The sequence below is a fragment of the Pogoniulus pusillus genome, chromosome 15, assembly GCF_015220805.1.
Source record: "Pogoniulus pusillus isolate bPogPus1 chromosome 15, bPogPus1.pri, whole genome shotgun sequence".
Lineage (NCBI taxonomy): Eukaryota > Metazoa > Chordata > Aves > Piciformes > Lybiidae > Pogoniulus > Pogoniulus pusillus.
This window is the reverse complement of record NC_087278.1, coordinates 22,883,416-22,898,056: the sequence shown is the minus strand read 5'-3', so window position 1 is coordinate 22,898,056 and position 14,641 is coordinate 22,883,416. Positions and strand designations below refer to the sequence as shown.

The 14,641-nt window shown below is 46.7% G+C and overlaps 1 protein-coding gene across 5 annotated transcripts in view; it reads right to left on the bottom strand.

Moving 5' to 3' along the window:
- BCL2L13 (BCL2 like 13) overlaps nt 1-14,641 on the bottom strand; it is a 55,957-nt gene that overhangs the window by 18,903 nt on the left and 22,413 nt on the right. For all 5 annotated transcript variants that reach the window (XM_064155727.1, XM_064155728.1, XM_064155724.1 and 2 more), the window contains exons 4-5: nt 13,486-13,642; nt 8,273-8,342 (exon numbers count right to left, since the gene is read on the bottom strand). In XM_064155727.1, the coding sequence (XP_064011797.1) occupies nt 8,273-8,342; nt 13,486-13,642 (227 nt within the window). The remainder of the gene's footprint in view (nt 1-8,272; nt 8,343-13,485; nt 13,643-14,641) is intronic.

Below are 14,641 nucleotides of genomic sequence, written 5' to 3'. Positions count from 1 at the left end.
CTCTTTAGAAGAATCATAGAATGATAGAATTAACCAGGTTGGAAGAGACCTCCAAGATCATCCAGTCCAACCTAGCACCCTGCCCTAGCCAGTCAACTAGACCATGGCACCAAGTGCCTCATCCAGGCTTTGCTTGAAGACCCCCAGGGACGGTGCCTCCACCACCTCCCTGGGCAGCCCATTCCAATGCCAATCACTCTCTCTGTGAAGAACTTCTTCCTAATATTCAGCCTACACCTACCCTGGCACAACTTGAGACTGTGTCCCCTTGTTCTATTGCTGGTTGCCTGGGAGAAGAGGCCACTCCCGACCTGGCTACAATGCCCCTTCAGGTAGTTGTAGACAGTAATAAGATCACCCCTGAGCCTCCTCTTCTCCAGGCTAAACAGGCCCAGCTCCCTCAGCCTCTCCTCATAGGATTTGTGCTCCAGACCCCTCACCAGCTTTGTTGCCCTTCTCTGGACATGTTCCAGCACCTCAACATCCTTCTTGAATTGAGTGGCCCAGAACTGGACACAGCACTCAAGGTGTGGTCTAACCAGTGCTGAGTACAGGGGAAGAATAACCTCCCTTGTCCTGCTGGCCACACTGTTCCTGATGCAGGCCAGGATGCCATTGGCTCTCTTGGCCACCTGGGCACACTGCTGCCTCATCTTCAGCTACTATCTATCAGTATCACAGTATCACAGTATCACAGTATCATCAGGGTTGGAAGAGACCTCACAGATCATCAAGTCCAACCCTTAACCACAGTACCCCCAGGTCCCTTTCCTCCTGCCTGCTCTCCAGCCACTCTGTCCCCAGCCTGTAGTGCTGCTTGGGGTTGTTGTGGCCAAAGTGCAGAACCCTGCACTTGGCCTTGTTCAATCTCATCCCATTGGCCTCTGCCCACCCATCCAGCCTGTCAATGTCCCTCTGCAGGGCTCTCCTGCCTTCCAACAGATCAACACCTGCTCCTAGCTTGGTGTCATCTGCAAACTTACTGATGCTGGACTCAATCCCCTCGTCCAGGTCATCAATAAAGACATTGAACAGGACTGGGCCCAGCACTGGTGTTACCAAGAAGGTAACACTTGGCTTTCAGACAGGACAAACAACTCCTCCCAGCAGCATAACGCTGCAGACACGTTTAAGGTGATAAACACAAACCTCTCTCTGTGTTAAACTCACCCTTCTATGTCAAATTTAACATGGACAGAATTCCCACCCTCATTTTCTACTCCTATTCCTCCTTCCACACCTCCTCTCTACCTGAATGCTCAGCCTTAGCCCAAATGTGAATTGCTCAGGAAGATGGAAGACTGTGCACCCAACTCCTCCATATGACACAGTTCTAGACACTTCCTCCTTATGGTTTTGCTTGCCTGAACAACATGCAGTTGAACTTCTAAACTCTCAAATTTATTCTCCTGCAGCATGCCAGTGGCCCTCTGGGCAAAGTTTATATGCAGCACTTCTCCAGGCTCAGGAAACTGGTGAGAACTGAGGTCATTAGCACCTGAACAAGCACTATTACGACACAAAAGAAGAGCATGTCTAAGTTGTACTGCACACAGTTTGCAACAACTGCATTGCACATCTATTCACTGTGCAGAGTGGCGTTTTCCAGCTGCACAAGGCAGATGCAGGCTAATACTACTGCTCAGACTGAACTCCAAATGCCTCCCTTCTTTCCAAGTCTCTTCTTCCTTCAGCCTGATTTTCTTTTCTGTATGTATCCTCCACTGCTATTCCCAGAAATCACACCTTAGCATGGAAAGCTGGAGGATGACAACTAGGAAAGAGTAGGCTGGGTTTGAGATTTGTACTAAACCTATGGTGAAGCCACACTGAGTTGGACCACTACAAACAGATGGAGCCTTAAAAATGCCCTCATGTGATAAATGTGTGATGTTCCTGCTGATTACCAACTGACAGAGCCCAATGCTATGGCAGACAGGTTACCACACTGTTCTTCTGGGCTGAAATAGTTAAGACTGAGTTACTTAAGTAGGAATGAAATGAGGCTTGAATGTTAAAAGCTTTCAGCTTTTTGGAGCTTCCTCCTGTAATCTCAACTCAAGAGGCAGAGGAGGTGCAAGCTTAGAGTACACAAACATGAGAGGCAGGTCAGGTCGAGGTGAGTGTCAGGAGACACCTCAGTCCTTTTGGATGGAAGGGAAAAAGCCTGCTGTGAGCACTGGGCATCCTTCAGAGGCGCTGGGCTCACCCACACAACTGCATGAACATGGAGATCTCAACACTACTCTCAGCTGAAGGCAAGACAAAGGAAAAAGAAAGGCTGCTGAGGAAATGAAGGGAAGTCAAGTGACATGCTGAACACAACTGTCACCACTTTCCTCTGCCAACTTTAATATCTAATCCATCCACTCCTCCCAAATTTAGCAAGCCTCTGCAGGCCTCAGGTGCAAGGGACCGAATTCAAACTAGTATATTTCATTCTGTGCAGACCAACAAACACTACCTGCTTTTTCTTCCCAGCTGAAGTTACTGACACACCTTTTACACCAGTAGCAACAGGAACAGGCTTCACAGAATCAGAATAGTCAGGGTTGGAAGAGATCTCAAGGATCCAAGCTCCAACCCCCCTGCCATGGGCAGAGACACTTCACATTAGATCAGGTTGCCCAGAGCCACATCCAGCCTGGCCTTAAAACCTTTCAGGAATGAGGCTTTCACCACTTCCCTAAGCAACCTGTTCCAGTGTCTCACCACCCTCATGGTGAAGAACTTCCTCCTAACATCCAATCTGTATCTCTCCATTTCTAGTTTTGCTCCATTCCCCCAGCCCTATCACTACCTGACTCCCTAACAAGTCCTTCCCCAACTTTCTTGTGTACCCCTTCAGACACTGGAAGGCCACAATAAGGTCCCCTCAGAGCCTTCACTTCTCCACACTGAACACCCCCTTGCATGAGACTGTCTATAAATTCATGAATGAAACTACCTTCACAGCACTTCCATGTGAATGGTGATGAGGTTTAAGCAGAGCAAGGTAAAAATACATCCCTAGCAATTCAAAGCAACTGCAATTCCCTCCACCAGTATGCCTGGGAAAGAATGCTGGCAGCTACTTCTATTTTGACTGAAGAAAAACATAGATAATATCAAGCACAGCATGCCAGAAAACTGTTGGCAAGGGAAAATTTCAGGGGAATCCCTTAAAAATCCAAACTTTACTATCAGAAGACTTCTGATAAATGGTGTGAACCTTTCTGTCCATGATACCACTACAGTCCCACAGTGCAACCTCACCAATTAAAATACATGCAAAAAAAATATTACAAAGAGGTCAAACTTCTGGAGAAAGTACATTCAAAGTGTAATTGCCACTTCTGTGTGCCCTTTGACAACAGAGAATTCGTCTACAACTTTCCATGAGGCTGTAGCCAGGTGGGGTTGGGCTCTTCTCCCAGGAAATAAGCCACAGAAGAAGAAGACCCAGTCTCAAGTTGTGCCGAGGAAGGTCTAGGCTGGATGTTAGGAGGAAGTTGTTGTCAGAGAGAGTGATTGGCATTGGAATGGGCTGCCCAGGGAGGTGGTGGAGTCACTGTCCCTGGAGGTGTTCAAGCAAAGCCTGCATGAGGCACCATGGAGTCTAGTTGATTGGCCAGGGCTGGGTGCTAGGTTGGACTGGATGATTTTGGAGGTCTCTTCCAGCCTGGCTGACTCTGTGCTATGATTATTTCTTGATGTTCTTATGTTATTCTTTGGCTCCATTAATCAGTATAAAAGGACAATTCAGATGACTGTTAACCTACTTACCACTTCAGTTGGCTCTCAATAGCAGTATTTATTACCTGCTGCACATTACTGGGATTATATAATTTGGAGTATCTATTGGAATCATAGAATCAACCAGGTAGGAAAAGACTTCCAAGATCATCCAGTCCAACCTATCCAACCAAGATCATCCAGTCCAGTCTAGCCCTATCCACTAAGTGCCCCATCCAGTCTTTTCTTGAACACAGTGAAGCTGGTGAGGGGCCTGGAGCACAGCCCTGTGACGAGGGAGCTGGGGGTGTGCAGCCTGTAGAAGAGGAGGCTCAGGGCAGACCTCATTGCTGTCTACAACTACCTGAAGAGAGGCTGTAGCCAGGTGGGGTTGGGCTCTTCTGCCAGGCAAGCAGCAGCAGAAGAAGGGGACACAGTCTCAAGTTGTGCCAGGGGAGGCCTAGGCTGGATGTGAGGAGGAAGTTGTTGGCAGAGAGAGTGATTGGCATTGGAATGGGCTGCCCAGGGAGGTGGTGGAGTCATCATCCCTGGAGGTGTTCAAGGCAAAGCCTGGATGAGGCACTTAGTGCCATGGTCTGGTTGACTGGCTAGGGCTGGGTGCTAGGTTGGACTGGATGAGCTTGGAGGTCTCTTCCAACCCGGCTGATTCTATGATTCTAAGTCTATCTGGACAGCTCAGATAATTGGATTATTTCTTATTACTTAATCATAAAGCTTCAGATCTCCTGATAGAGGAAACTGCAATACACATCCTTCAGATTTGCACAAACTTGAGGCCAGCAGAGCCTCATTTTGCTGCCATATGCCTGCTAATTAGAGCTAACACTGCATTTATAGCTACTTTTAAAAACTACCTTTCTAACAGCTTCTTACAGTGAAAATTAAGCTAGGTTGAGGTTGGAGAAGAGATATCTAGATCTCTTCTGTTATAAAATATGACTCTGATTAAGATGATAAAGGAATTTAAAAGGAAATGAAACCAACACAAATGTATTCCATCTCCTCAAAACAAGTATTATTAAAGGAACTGCTAAGCATTCCTCAAGCATCAAGCTATCATGAAAACAACACAAACAGATGCTGCATCATCCCTCAAAATTTCCATTCTGGTTTGCTTGTGGACTGCAAGTTTTGTAGGAAGAAATGTTAAAGGTAAGAAAAGATAAAGACATCTTCTATGTGATATTCTTACTGGCAAGCTGCTGGGGATCAAAACCCACTAGCCACAGGGCCTGTATCAATGTTTTGGCAATGAAGACTTGGTCCATCTACCCAGGGTTGTATCTTAGAACCACAGAATCAACCAGGTTGGAAGAGACCTCCAAGATCCTCCAGGCCAACCTAGCACCCAGCCCTAGCCAATCAACCAGACCATGGCACTAAGTGCCTCATTCAGGCCTTTCTTCAACACCTCCAGGGACAGCAACTCCACCACCTCCCTGGGCAGCCCATTCCAATGCCAATCACTCTCTCTGACAACAACTTCCTCTAACATCCACCCTAGACCTCCCCTGACACAACTTCACACTGTGTCCCCTTGTTCTGTTGCTGCTTGCCTGGCAGAAGAGACCAACCCCACCTGGCTACAGCCTCCCTCCAGGTAGCTGTAGACAGCAATAAGGTCTGCCCTGAATCATAGAATCAACCAGGTTGGGAGAAACCTCCAAGATCATCCAGTCCAACCTGAACCTCCTCTTCTGCAGGCTGCACACCCCCAGCTCCCTCAGCCTCTCCTCACAGGGCTGTGCTCCAGGCTGCTCACCAGCTTTGTCACCCTTCTCTTCACGAGCTGCGTGCTGATAGCATACGGAGATACGGCAGACAAGGGATGATCTCCCCCCCTCCCTCTGCCAGCTAGGTCACCATGACTGGTTTTATGCTCATTTTCAATTTTCACCAACTGCAAAGTACAATGTGCTAGCTTAAGCCACCTTGCTAATCAGATTTCATGGTTGTTTAAGCTAAAAAGCTCTGAATCACAAGATGACAGACCCAAAGCACACACACAGCAATTATGACTGCTGGAGCCATGGGCAGTAACTTGTCAAGCAATGCATAATAAACTGCTTTAGATGTGCCCACACCCTTGGCTAGATGATCAGTTTCTGAAGCAAGCAGGCAGGGCTAGTGAAGGAAAAGTATCTCTGGAGAACAAATGTCAAGAGGGAAAGAAGGTTTCTTGTACTATTTTCAAGACTAAGTTTTGGCCCTGAATTTGTGACCAAATTTACAGGGATTTAGTTCATTCATTCTTTTTCAGATGCTCACTGAATGCACCAGAGAAAGATAGCAAAATTGATTAATGAGAGATGAAGCTGGGAACAGTCATTCTACCTATTCCATGATTTCCACCTTCCTATCATCTGAGGTAACTGCCCCTGCAAGCAGTCAGCCACACTGTGCTTAGGTTTGCTGAACAATTTCCATGCTATGAAGCTGTTATCCATTTTTATTTTCACCATATTTACCACTTCCCTTTTGTTTTTTACCATCTAAGCTGAGATGGCAGCAAAGAAACAGTAAGAGAAGCATTATGAAAACATCTGTCTCAGATTTCATTACAAAACTGCTGAGGAAATAAATCTCTCTTGGGAAATTAAAACTGTTTCATTTGGGTTTAATTATCTCAAGCAACAACTCTTAACTTTCCATTTTACTGCAATAAAGGAAGATTGATCTAATAGCTCCATCAGCTAACTTAGAGCAAAATTATCTAAACCCTGCATATTATGTCCATCACAGAATCAGGCAGGGTTGGAAGGGACCACAAGGATCAGCCAGTTCCAACCCCACTGCCATGGGCAGGGACACCCTACCCTAGAGCAGGCTGCCCACAGCCTCAGCCAGCCTGGCCTTAAACACCTCCAGGGACAGGGCCTCGACCACCTCCCTGGGCAACCCATTCCAGCCTCTCACCACTCTCATGCTCAACAACTTCCTCCTCACTTCCAGCCTTAACCTACCCACCTTCAGCTTTGCTCCATTCCCCCCAGTCCTGTCACTCCTTGACAGCCTAAAAAGTCCCTCCCCAGCTTTTTTGTAGGCCCCCTTCAGATCCTGGAAGGCCACAAGAAGGTCACCTGGGAGCCTCCTCTGCTCCAGCCCGCACAGCCCCAACATCTTTCAGTCTGTGCTCACAGCAGAGCTGCTGCAGCCCTCTGATCAACCCAGTGGCTCTTCTCTGGACACACTCCAGCATCTCCATGTCCTTCCTGTAATGGAGGCTCCAAAACTCCAGGTGGGGTCTGAGCAGAGTGGAGTAGAGGGGGAGAATCACCTCCCTCAACCTGCTGGCCACACTTCTCCTGATGCAGCCCAGGCTCTGCTTGGCTTTCTGGGCTGCAAGTGCACACTGCTGGCTCATGCTGAGCTTCTCGTCCACCAGCACCCCCAAGTCCCTCTCCTCAGGGCTGCTCTCCAGCAGCCACTCACTGCCCAGCTTGGGTTTGTGCTTGGGATTGCCCCGACCCAGATGCAGCACACTGCACTTGGTCTTGTTGAACCTCATGAGATTGGCCTGTGCCCACCTCTGCAGCCTGTCCAGGTCCCTCTGGATGGCATCCCTGCCCTCCAGCCTGTCTGCTGCACCACACAGCTTGGTGTAGTCAGCAAACTTGCTGAGGGTGCAATTAAGGTAGTGCAGAGCCTTGTACCTAGGAAGAAATAATTAAGTGCTCTAGTACAGGTTAGGAGGTGATCTGCTGGAAAACAGCCCTGTGGAGAAGGACCTGGGAGTGCTGGTGGACACCAAATTCTGCATGGCACAGCAACATGCCCTCGTGGGCAGGAAGACCAGTGGGGTCCTGGGTTGCATTCAGAAGAGTGTGTCCAGCAGATCAAGGGAGGTTCTCCTCCCCCTCTACTCTGCACTGGTGAGGCCTCCCATGGAATATCGCATTCAGTTTTGTGCTCCCCAGTTCAAGAGGGACAGGGATCTGCTGGAGAGAGTCCAAGGGAGGGCTACAAGGATGCTGAAGGGACTGCAGCACTGCCTGATGAGGAAAGGTTGAAAGCCCTGGGGCTGGTCAGTCTGGAGAGGAGAAAGCTGAGAGGGGATCTGAGTAATGCCTATGAATAGCTGAGGGCTGGGGGTCAGGAAGGAAGAGACAGGGACAGCCTCTGCTCACTGTGCCCTGGGATAGGACAAGGGGCAATGGATGGAAACTACAGCACAGAAAGTTCCACCTCAACATGAGGAAGAACTTGACTGTAAGGGTCCCAGAGCACTGGCAAAGGCTCCCCAGAGAGATTGTGGAGTCTCCTTCTGTGAAGCCTTTCCAGCCCTATCTGGATGTATTCCTGTGTGACTTGCACTAGATTCTCTGGTCCTGCTCTGGCAGGGGGGTTGGACTGGAAGATCTCCAACCCCTAACATCCTGTGAGCCTGAGCATGAAAGCCATTTCATATTAAAACCAGCTTGGTACATTTTATTCTCAGTTCATGTTATTCTCTGTGAGGCATAACTATCTGACAAAATCACCATGGGCATGAAAACAGATGTGAGAGATATCAAAGTGAAAGTCACTTCCTTGCTACCTTGTTCCATCCAGTGGCATGAGCAGCTGCTTCTTGTGTGCGCTCCCGAAACTCCTGGTACGTCACTGGCCTGCAGAAGTTAAACCAACACCAAAAGTTATAAAAGGAAGCAAAAGAACAAAATCATAGAATCAACCAGGTTGGAAGAGACCTCCAAGATCATCCAGGCCAACCTAGCACCCAGCCCTAGCCAATCAACCAGACCATGGCACTAAGTGCCTCAATCCAGGCTTTGCTTGAACACCTCCAGGGACGGTGACTCCACCACCTCCCTGGGCAGCCCATTCCAATGCCAATCACTCTCTCTGACAACAACTTCCTCCTAACATCCAGCCTAGACCTCCCCCAGCACAACTTGAGACTGTGTCCCCTTGTTCTGTTGCTGCTTGCCTGGGAGAAGAGACCAACCCCACCTGGCTACAGACTCCCTCCAGGTAGCTGTAGACAGCAATAAGGTCTGCCCTGAGCCTCCTCTTCTCCAGGCTAAACAACCCCAGCTCCCTCAGCCTCTCCTCATAAATGCATTTCTCAGTTTCCAGAAAACAAAGCATTTTCACATGTATTACAGCAAAGAATTTTCAAGAACTACCAAACCTCACATTTTGAAGAGATAAAGGCATCAGCACCAGACAGGGTCCTGATGGCAACTTTTACCCTCTACAGAATTTCATGTTATTGGTTTAATAATTTGACACTGTATAACTTCCAGGACGTTAGATAAGTAGGTTCACTCATAGGCTACCAAAATTTCTAAGCACCTGCTTGTGATTTTTATCATATAAGACTTGAAAGATGGAAAATTCCTCCTAAGAAACTCCTGTGAGTTAGGGGTGAGTGCAGAGGAGAAGGCTGCTCGGACACGTTAACTTGATGTTATAGTTCAAGCCTTTATTTGCAAGAAGCAGCACTTTTGATCACAAAAAACACTTTGGATTTCAGGAGATTTTAGACATAGCACACCTCTATTTCTTTGGTGTGATGGTTTGGGTGTATTTTAGGAGATTCTAGACATAGTACACCTCTATTTCTTTGGTGTGATGGTTTGGGAGTATTTCAGGAGATTCTAGACATAGCACACCTCTATTTCTTTGGTGTGGTGGTATGGGTGTATTTCAGGAGATTTTAGACATAGCACACCTCTATTTCTTTGGTGTGATGGGTTGGGTGTATTTCAGGAGATTCTAGACATAGCACACCTCTATTTCTTTGGTGTGGTGGTATGGGTGTATTTCAGGAGATTTTAGACATAGCATATCTCTATTTCTTTGGTGTGATGGTTTGGGTGTATTTCAGGAGATTCTAGACATAGCACACCTCTATTTCTTTGGTGTGATAGTTTGGGTGTATTTCAGGAGATTCTAGACATAGTACACCTCTATTTCTTTGGTGTGATAGTTTGGGTGTATTTCAGGAGATTCTAGACATAGTACACCTCTATTTCTTTGGTGTGAAGGTTTGGGTGTATTTCAGGAGATTTTGGATATAGCACATGTCTATTTCTTTGGTGTGATGGTTTGGGTGTATTTCAGGAGATTCTAGACATAGCACACCTCTATTTCTTTGGTGTGATGGTTTGGGTGTATTTCAGGAGATTTTAGACATAGCACACCTCTATTTCTTTGGTGTGATGGTTTGGGTGTATTTTAGGAGATTCTAGACACAGTACACCTCTATTTCTTTGGTGTGATGGTTTGGGTGTATTTTAGGAGATTTTGGATATAGCACATGTCTATTTCTTTGACTTGGTGTGATGGTTTGGGTGTATTTCAGGAGATTCTAGACATAGTACACCTCTATTTCTTTGGTGTGATGGGTTGGGTGTATTTTAGGAGATTCTAGACATAGCATATCTCTATTTCTTTGGTGTGATGGTTTGGGTGTATTTTAGGAGATTTTGGATATAGCACATGTCTATTTCTTTGACTTGGTGTGATGGTTTGGGTGTATTTCAGGAGATTTTAGACATAGCACATCTCTATTTCTTTGAATTGCTGTGATGGTTTGGGTGTTCCCCACCCCCCTCACACTTTGGAAATCACCCAGACTAGATTCAGCTGGCTCTGGAAATTGAATGAAGCTTATATTTACAGCTTAGCAGAATATACAAGCAGATATTGACAGTATATGCAGTTATAGACAGAAATAGACAAAGTAAAAGGTAATACAGAAACACAACAGCCCTCCCAGAAACCTGAGTCTCCAGGAGGGGCTCCCAACTGCCCTTCCACCTTCTTCCACCCCTCTCAACCTTACTCCAGTCCCAAGGAAGGATGAGGGTTTGGCCAGGGGCTTAGGAAGCAAAGTGGATTAATCAGAGAGATGGCAGCGAGGCCAGAGAGAGAAAAAAATGCAGCTCCAAACACCCCAGCAGAAGAAGTGTGACTCCCTTATCTATGTTTGGATTCTTGTTATTCTACCTCTCAGCAAGCCTATGAGGGAAGTAGACATCAGCCTTGTTTTCCTTTCACAGCCTGTAATCTAGCTCTTCTCACCAAAACATTCTAGCTAGCTTCAGGCTAGCACAATTGGGATGATGGAATTCCTTCTTTTCATACTCTTAGAGTCAGTAACAGTAAAGATTTTCTGTCAAGGGATAGCAGAAGATGTAATGCAGTTGTCCTGAGTCAGATCACGAAAAAAGGCAAGTTCAGAGTTTACTTCAAGGGAAATAGTGGTAATTGGCATTGGAGAGAAGGTTGCTTATTGAACTCCCAAGGACCTGTCATCATAGAACAGCCTAATGTACCTTAGCATAGTTTATATAGATATAAAAGGACAGAAAAATATAAGCTACTCATGGGTGATGAAGCTGGTGAGAGGTCTGGAGCACAGCCCTGAGGAGAGGCTGAGGGATCTGGGGGTGTGCAGCCTGCAGAAGAGGAGGCTCAGGGCAGACCTCACTGCAACTCTCTTTGCACATCACTCTGGAATATATGCCACTTTCTGGAAGGGGGTTTCCCATATCAAGTGAGAATGCTGTATCTTAAGAATCTGCTGGGAACATAGATCATTTATTGAGTACAGCTAGAAAGCACAGCTTTTCCTGTTTTTGTGCACTCCAGGCCATGTTGCCAAATATATATATATATAAAGCCTGGATGAGGCACTTAGTGCCATGGTCTAGTTGACTGAATAGGGCTGGGTGCTAGGTTGGACTGGATGATCTTGGAGGTCTCTTCCAACCTGGTTGATTCTATGATTCTAATGTCTACAACTACCTGCAGGGAGGCTGTAGCCAGGTGGGGTTGGTCTCTCCTGCCAGGCAACCAGCAACAGAACAAGGGGACACAGTCTCAAGTTGTGCTGGGAGAGGTCTAGGCTGGATGTGAGGAGGAAGTTGTTGGCAGAGAGAGTGATTGGCATTGGAATGGGCTGCCCAGGGAGGTGGTGGAGTCGCCATCCCTGGAGGTGTTCAAGCAAAGCCTGTCTGAGGCACTTAGTGCCATGGTCTGGTTGATTGGCTAGGGCTGGGTGCTAGGCTGGACTGGATGAGCTTGGAGGTCTCTTCCAACCTTTTTGATTCTATGATACTGTAGCAAACATGAGTAAAAGAACTGAGTTAAATGACACTGAGGAAAACATAATTGTGTTTGTCACTTTAAGTGCATTCTACTAACTCCCTTAGTACACTACTTCCTTTGAAATGCAAATCCAAAAGAATCAGTGGGATGAAAAGGGCAACAACAGCTGCAGGAAGGGTATTATCAAGAGATTAAACAGCAGCTCTGGTTTGCCTTATAAAAAGGCATGCATTGTCAACACATCATCACAAGCACCTCAGACTTTAGAGGCATGCATGTCTGTATATAAATTAATTGCTTAGAACACAAGCATTTTCTCTCAGGGCACAGAAGAAGCCTCGTGTGTGAGGTGGGACAAGCCAGAAGAGTCACAACAGGCTGGAGTTCCTGTGCAGCCACTGAAATCAGGCTGGTAACTTATAATGGAAAAAAAAAGTAAACAAGCACAACAGTTTTACCATTTGCAAAAGAGACTAAACAAGATAGCAGCATGCCAAGCACGCTGTGCTATTTAAACAACAAGCTTAAACTGGCAGAAGAGCTCTTCAGGCAACGAGGCTAGCCCAGGGGCCCTTAGTCTAGCAGAAAGTGACAAGTGGTTGAATGTGAGCTAGCATTGTGCCCACGTGGCCAAGAGAGCCAAAGATGGGATCCTAATCCTGGCTGGGATCAGAAATGTGTCCAGCAGGAGCAGGGAGGTGACTGTGCTCTTGTACTCAGCTCTGGTGAGGCCACAGCTTGAGTGTTGTGTTCAGTTTTGAGCACCTCAGTACAAGAGAGACATTGAGGGGCTGGAGGCAGTGCAGAAGAAGCCAAGGAAGCTGTGAAAGGCCTCAAGATTAAATCTTACGGAGTGACTGAAGGAGCTGGGGATGGCTACTCTGAAAAAGGGGAGACTTCATCTCTCTCTACAACTACCTGAAAGGAGGTTGTGGAGAGATTGGTGCTGGTCTCTTCTCACAGGTAATTAGTGACAGAACAAGAGGGAACAGCCTCAAGCTGCAGCAGGGCAGGTTTAAACTGGACATTAGGAAGAATTTTTCCCAGCAAGAGTGGTCAGGCGTTGGAATGTTCTGCCCAGGGAGGTGGTGGAGTCACCAACCCTGGATGTGATTAAAGGCCTTTTGGATGCGGTGCTTGAGGATATGATTTAAGGGTGAACCTTGCAGAGCAGGTTTCTTGGTTAGACTCGATGATCCCAAGGGTCTTTTTCAACCAGAATGTTTCTGTGATAGCTCCTTCAGATGCAGACCCAGATGGTGGTCATAAAGCATCTAACCACTGTCCTTTCAGAGAAGCTTTCCTATTCCTCTTTAGCCAGAATACAAACAAACCTTCCACTCCATTCTTAATTAAAAGGTAGGAGAAGCTGATCTGGCTAGAGCCCAGCATTCATGAAATTGGCAGTAACAGTTGGCAGCTGCCAGCTGCTAGTTTCAGCAGCAACTCAAACTGCTTGGAAGTTCATAGACAAACACTTAGGAAAAAAATTAGAACTTAACACTACTGCAAAGAACAAATACCACAAAGAAGTAGTCACACATCACACCACAGAACAAAGAACCAAGCAAAAGATCATGGACAATCAAAGCCATGCAATGCAAAACGTTGCTTCATCTTTAGCACTTGAGCAGCAGAGCAGCAGACACGATGCAGAAAGAAATACCTTTGAAAAAGCAAATGGAAACTCACTTGCTAAGCAAACTCTGCAGTGCTTTGTGCAGATGTTCTTTCAATTCCTGGGACACTTTCTCCCCTAAATGAGCCAGGCAGTCTTCTATTGAGCTCTCTGGATTGGCAGGACTGAACACTGGGGAAGTGTGGCAGTCAAATCCTGTAGTGGTAAATGCTGAGAGGAAAAAAAAACCCAAATAAAATAGATTAATATAAGCACATCAACAGCCACAGCTCTCTTACCCCACCAGTTAACACAGCTTACATGAGGGGTGAAGGAATCTCACAAATCAAAGCATGTAATGAACAAATTGTATAGTACAAGTATGGTCCAGAGTTTGAAGTGGTACTCACAAGCCATAGATGACATTTGCCCTCTGGCTCTTACTTCACACCTACATCCTAATCAGCAAATCAGGTGAACGGGCAACGTTCCCCATTTTAACCTGCTGTCAACCCAGGTGAAGCAGCAGGAGAGCATCATTTTCATGGTAAGATTTGTTCACACATGGCTGTAAGTGCAGCAGTACTAAAGTATCACTTTGCTCAAAATAATGTTTTGTTGACAGAATCTTTTCCATCTCAGTTTAAAACTTCTAAGGAAATTTACACATGGAGAGATGTAAACAGGTCTTGAGCCTTTCTACTGCAGACTTCCAATGTGCAACATCCATGCAAAGCAAAGACTGTTTCCAAATGGTCCCTTTGCTGGGAGTGCTATAAAAGCCACCCCTACAGGTCAAGGCACCTCACAAAACATAGAATCATAGAATCAACCAGCTTGGAAGAGACCTCCAAGATCATCCAGTCCAACCTAGCACCCAGCCCTAGCCAGTCAACCAGACCATGGCACTAAGTGCCTCAGCCAGGCTTTCCTTGAACACCTCAAGGGATGGTGACTCCACCACCTCCCTGGGCAGCCCATTCCAATGCCAATCACTCTCTCTGCCAGGAACTTCCTAACAACATCCAGCCTAGACCTCCCCCAGCACAACTTGAGACTCTGTCCCCTTGTTCTATTGGTGGTTGTCTGGGAGAAGAGGCCAACCCCCACCTGGCTACAGCCTCCCTTCAGGTAGTTGTAGACAGCAATGAGGTCTGCCCTGAGCCTCCTCTTCTGCAGGCTAAATAACCTCAGTTCCCTCAGCGTCTTCTCACAGGGCTGTGCTCCAGG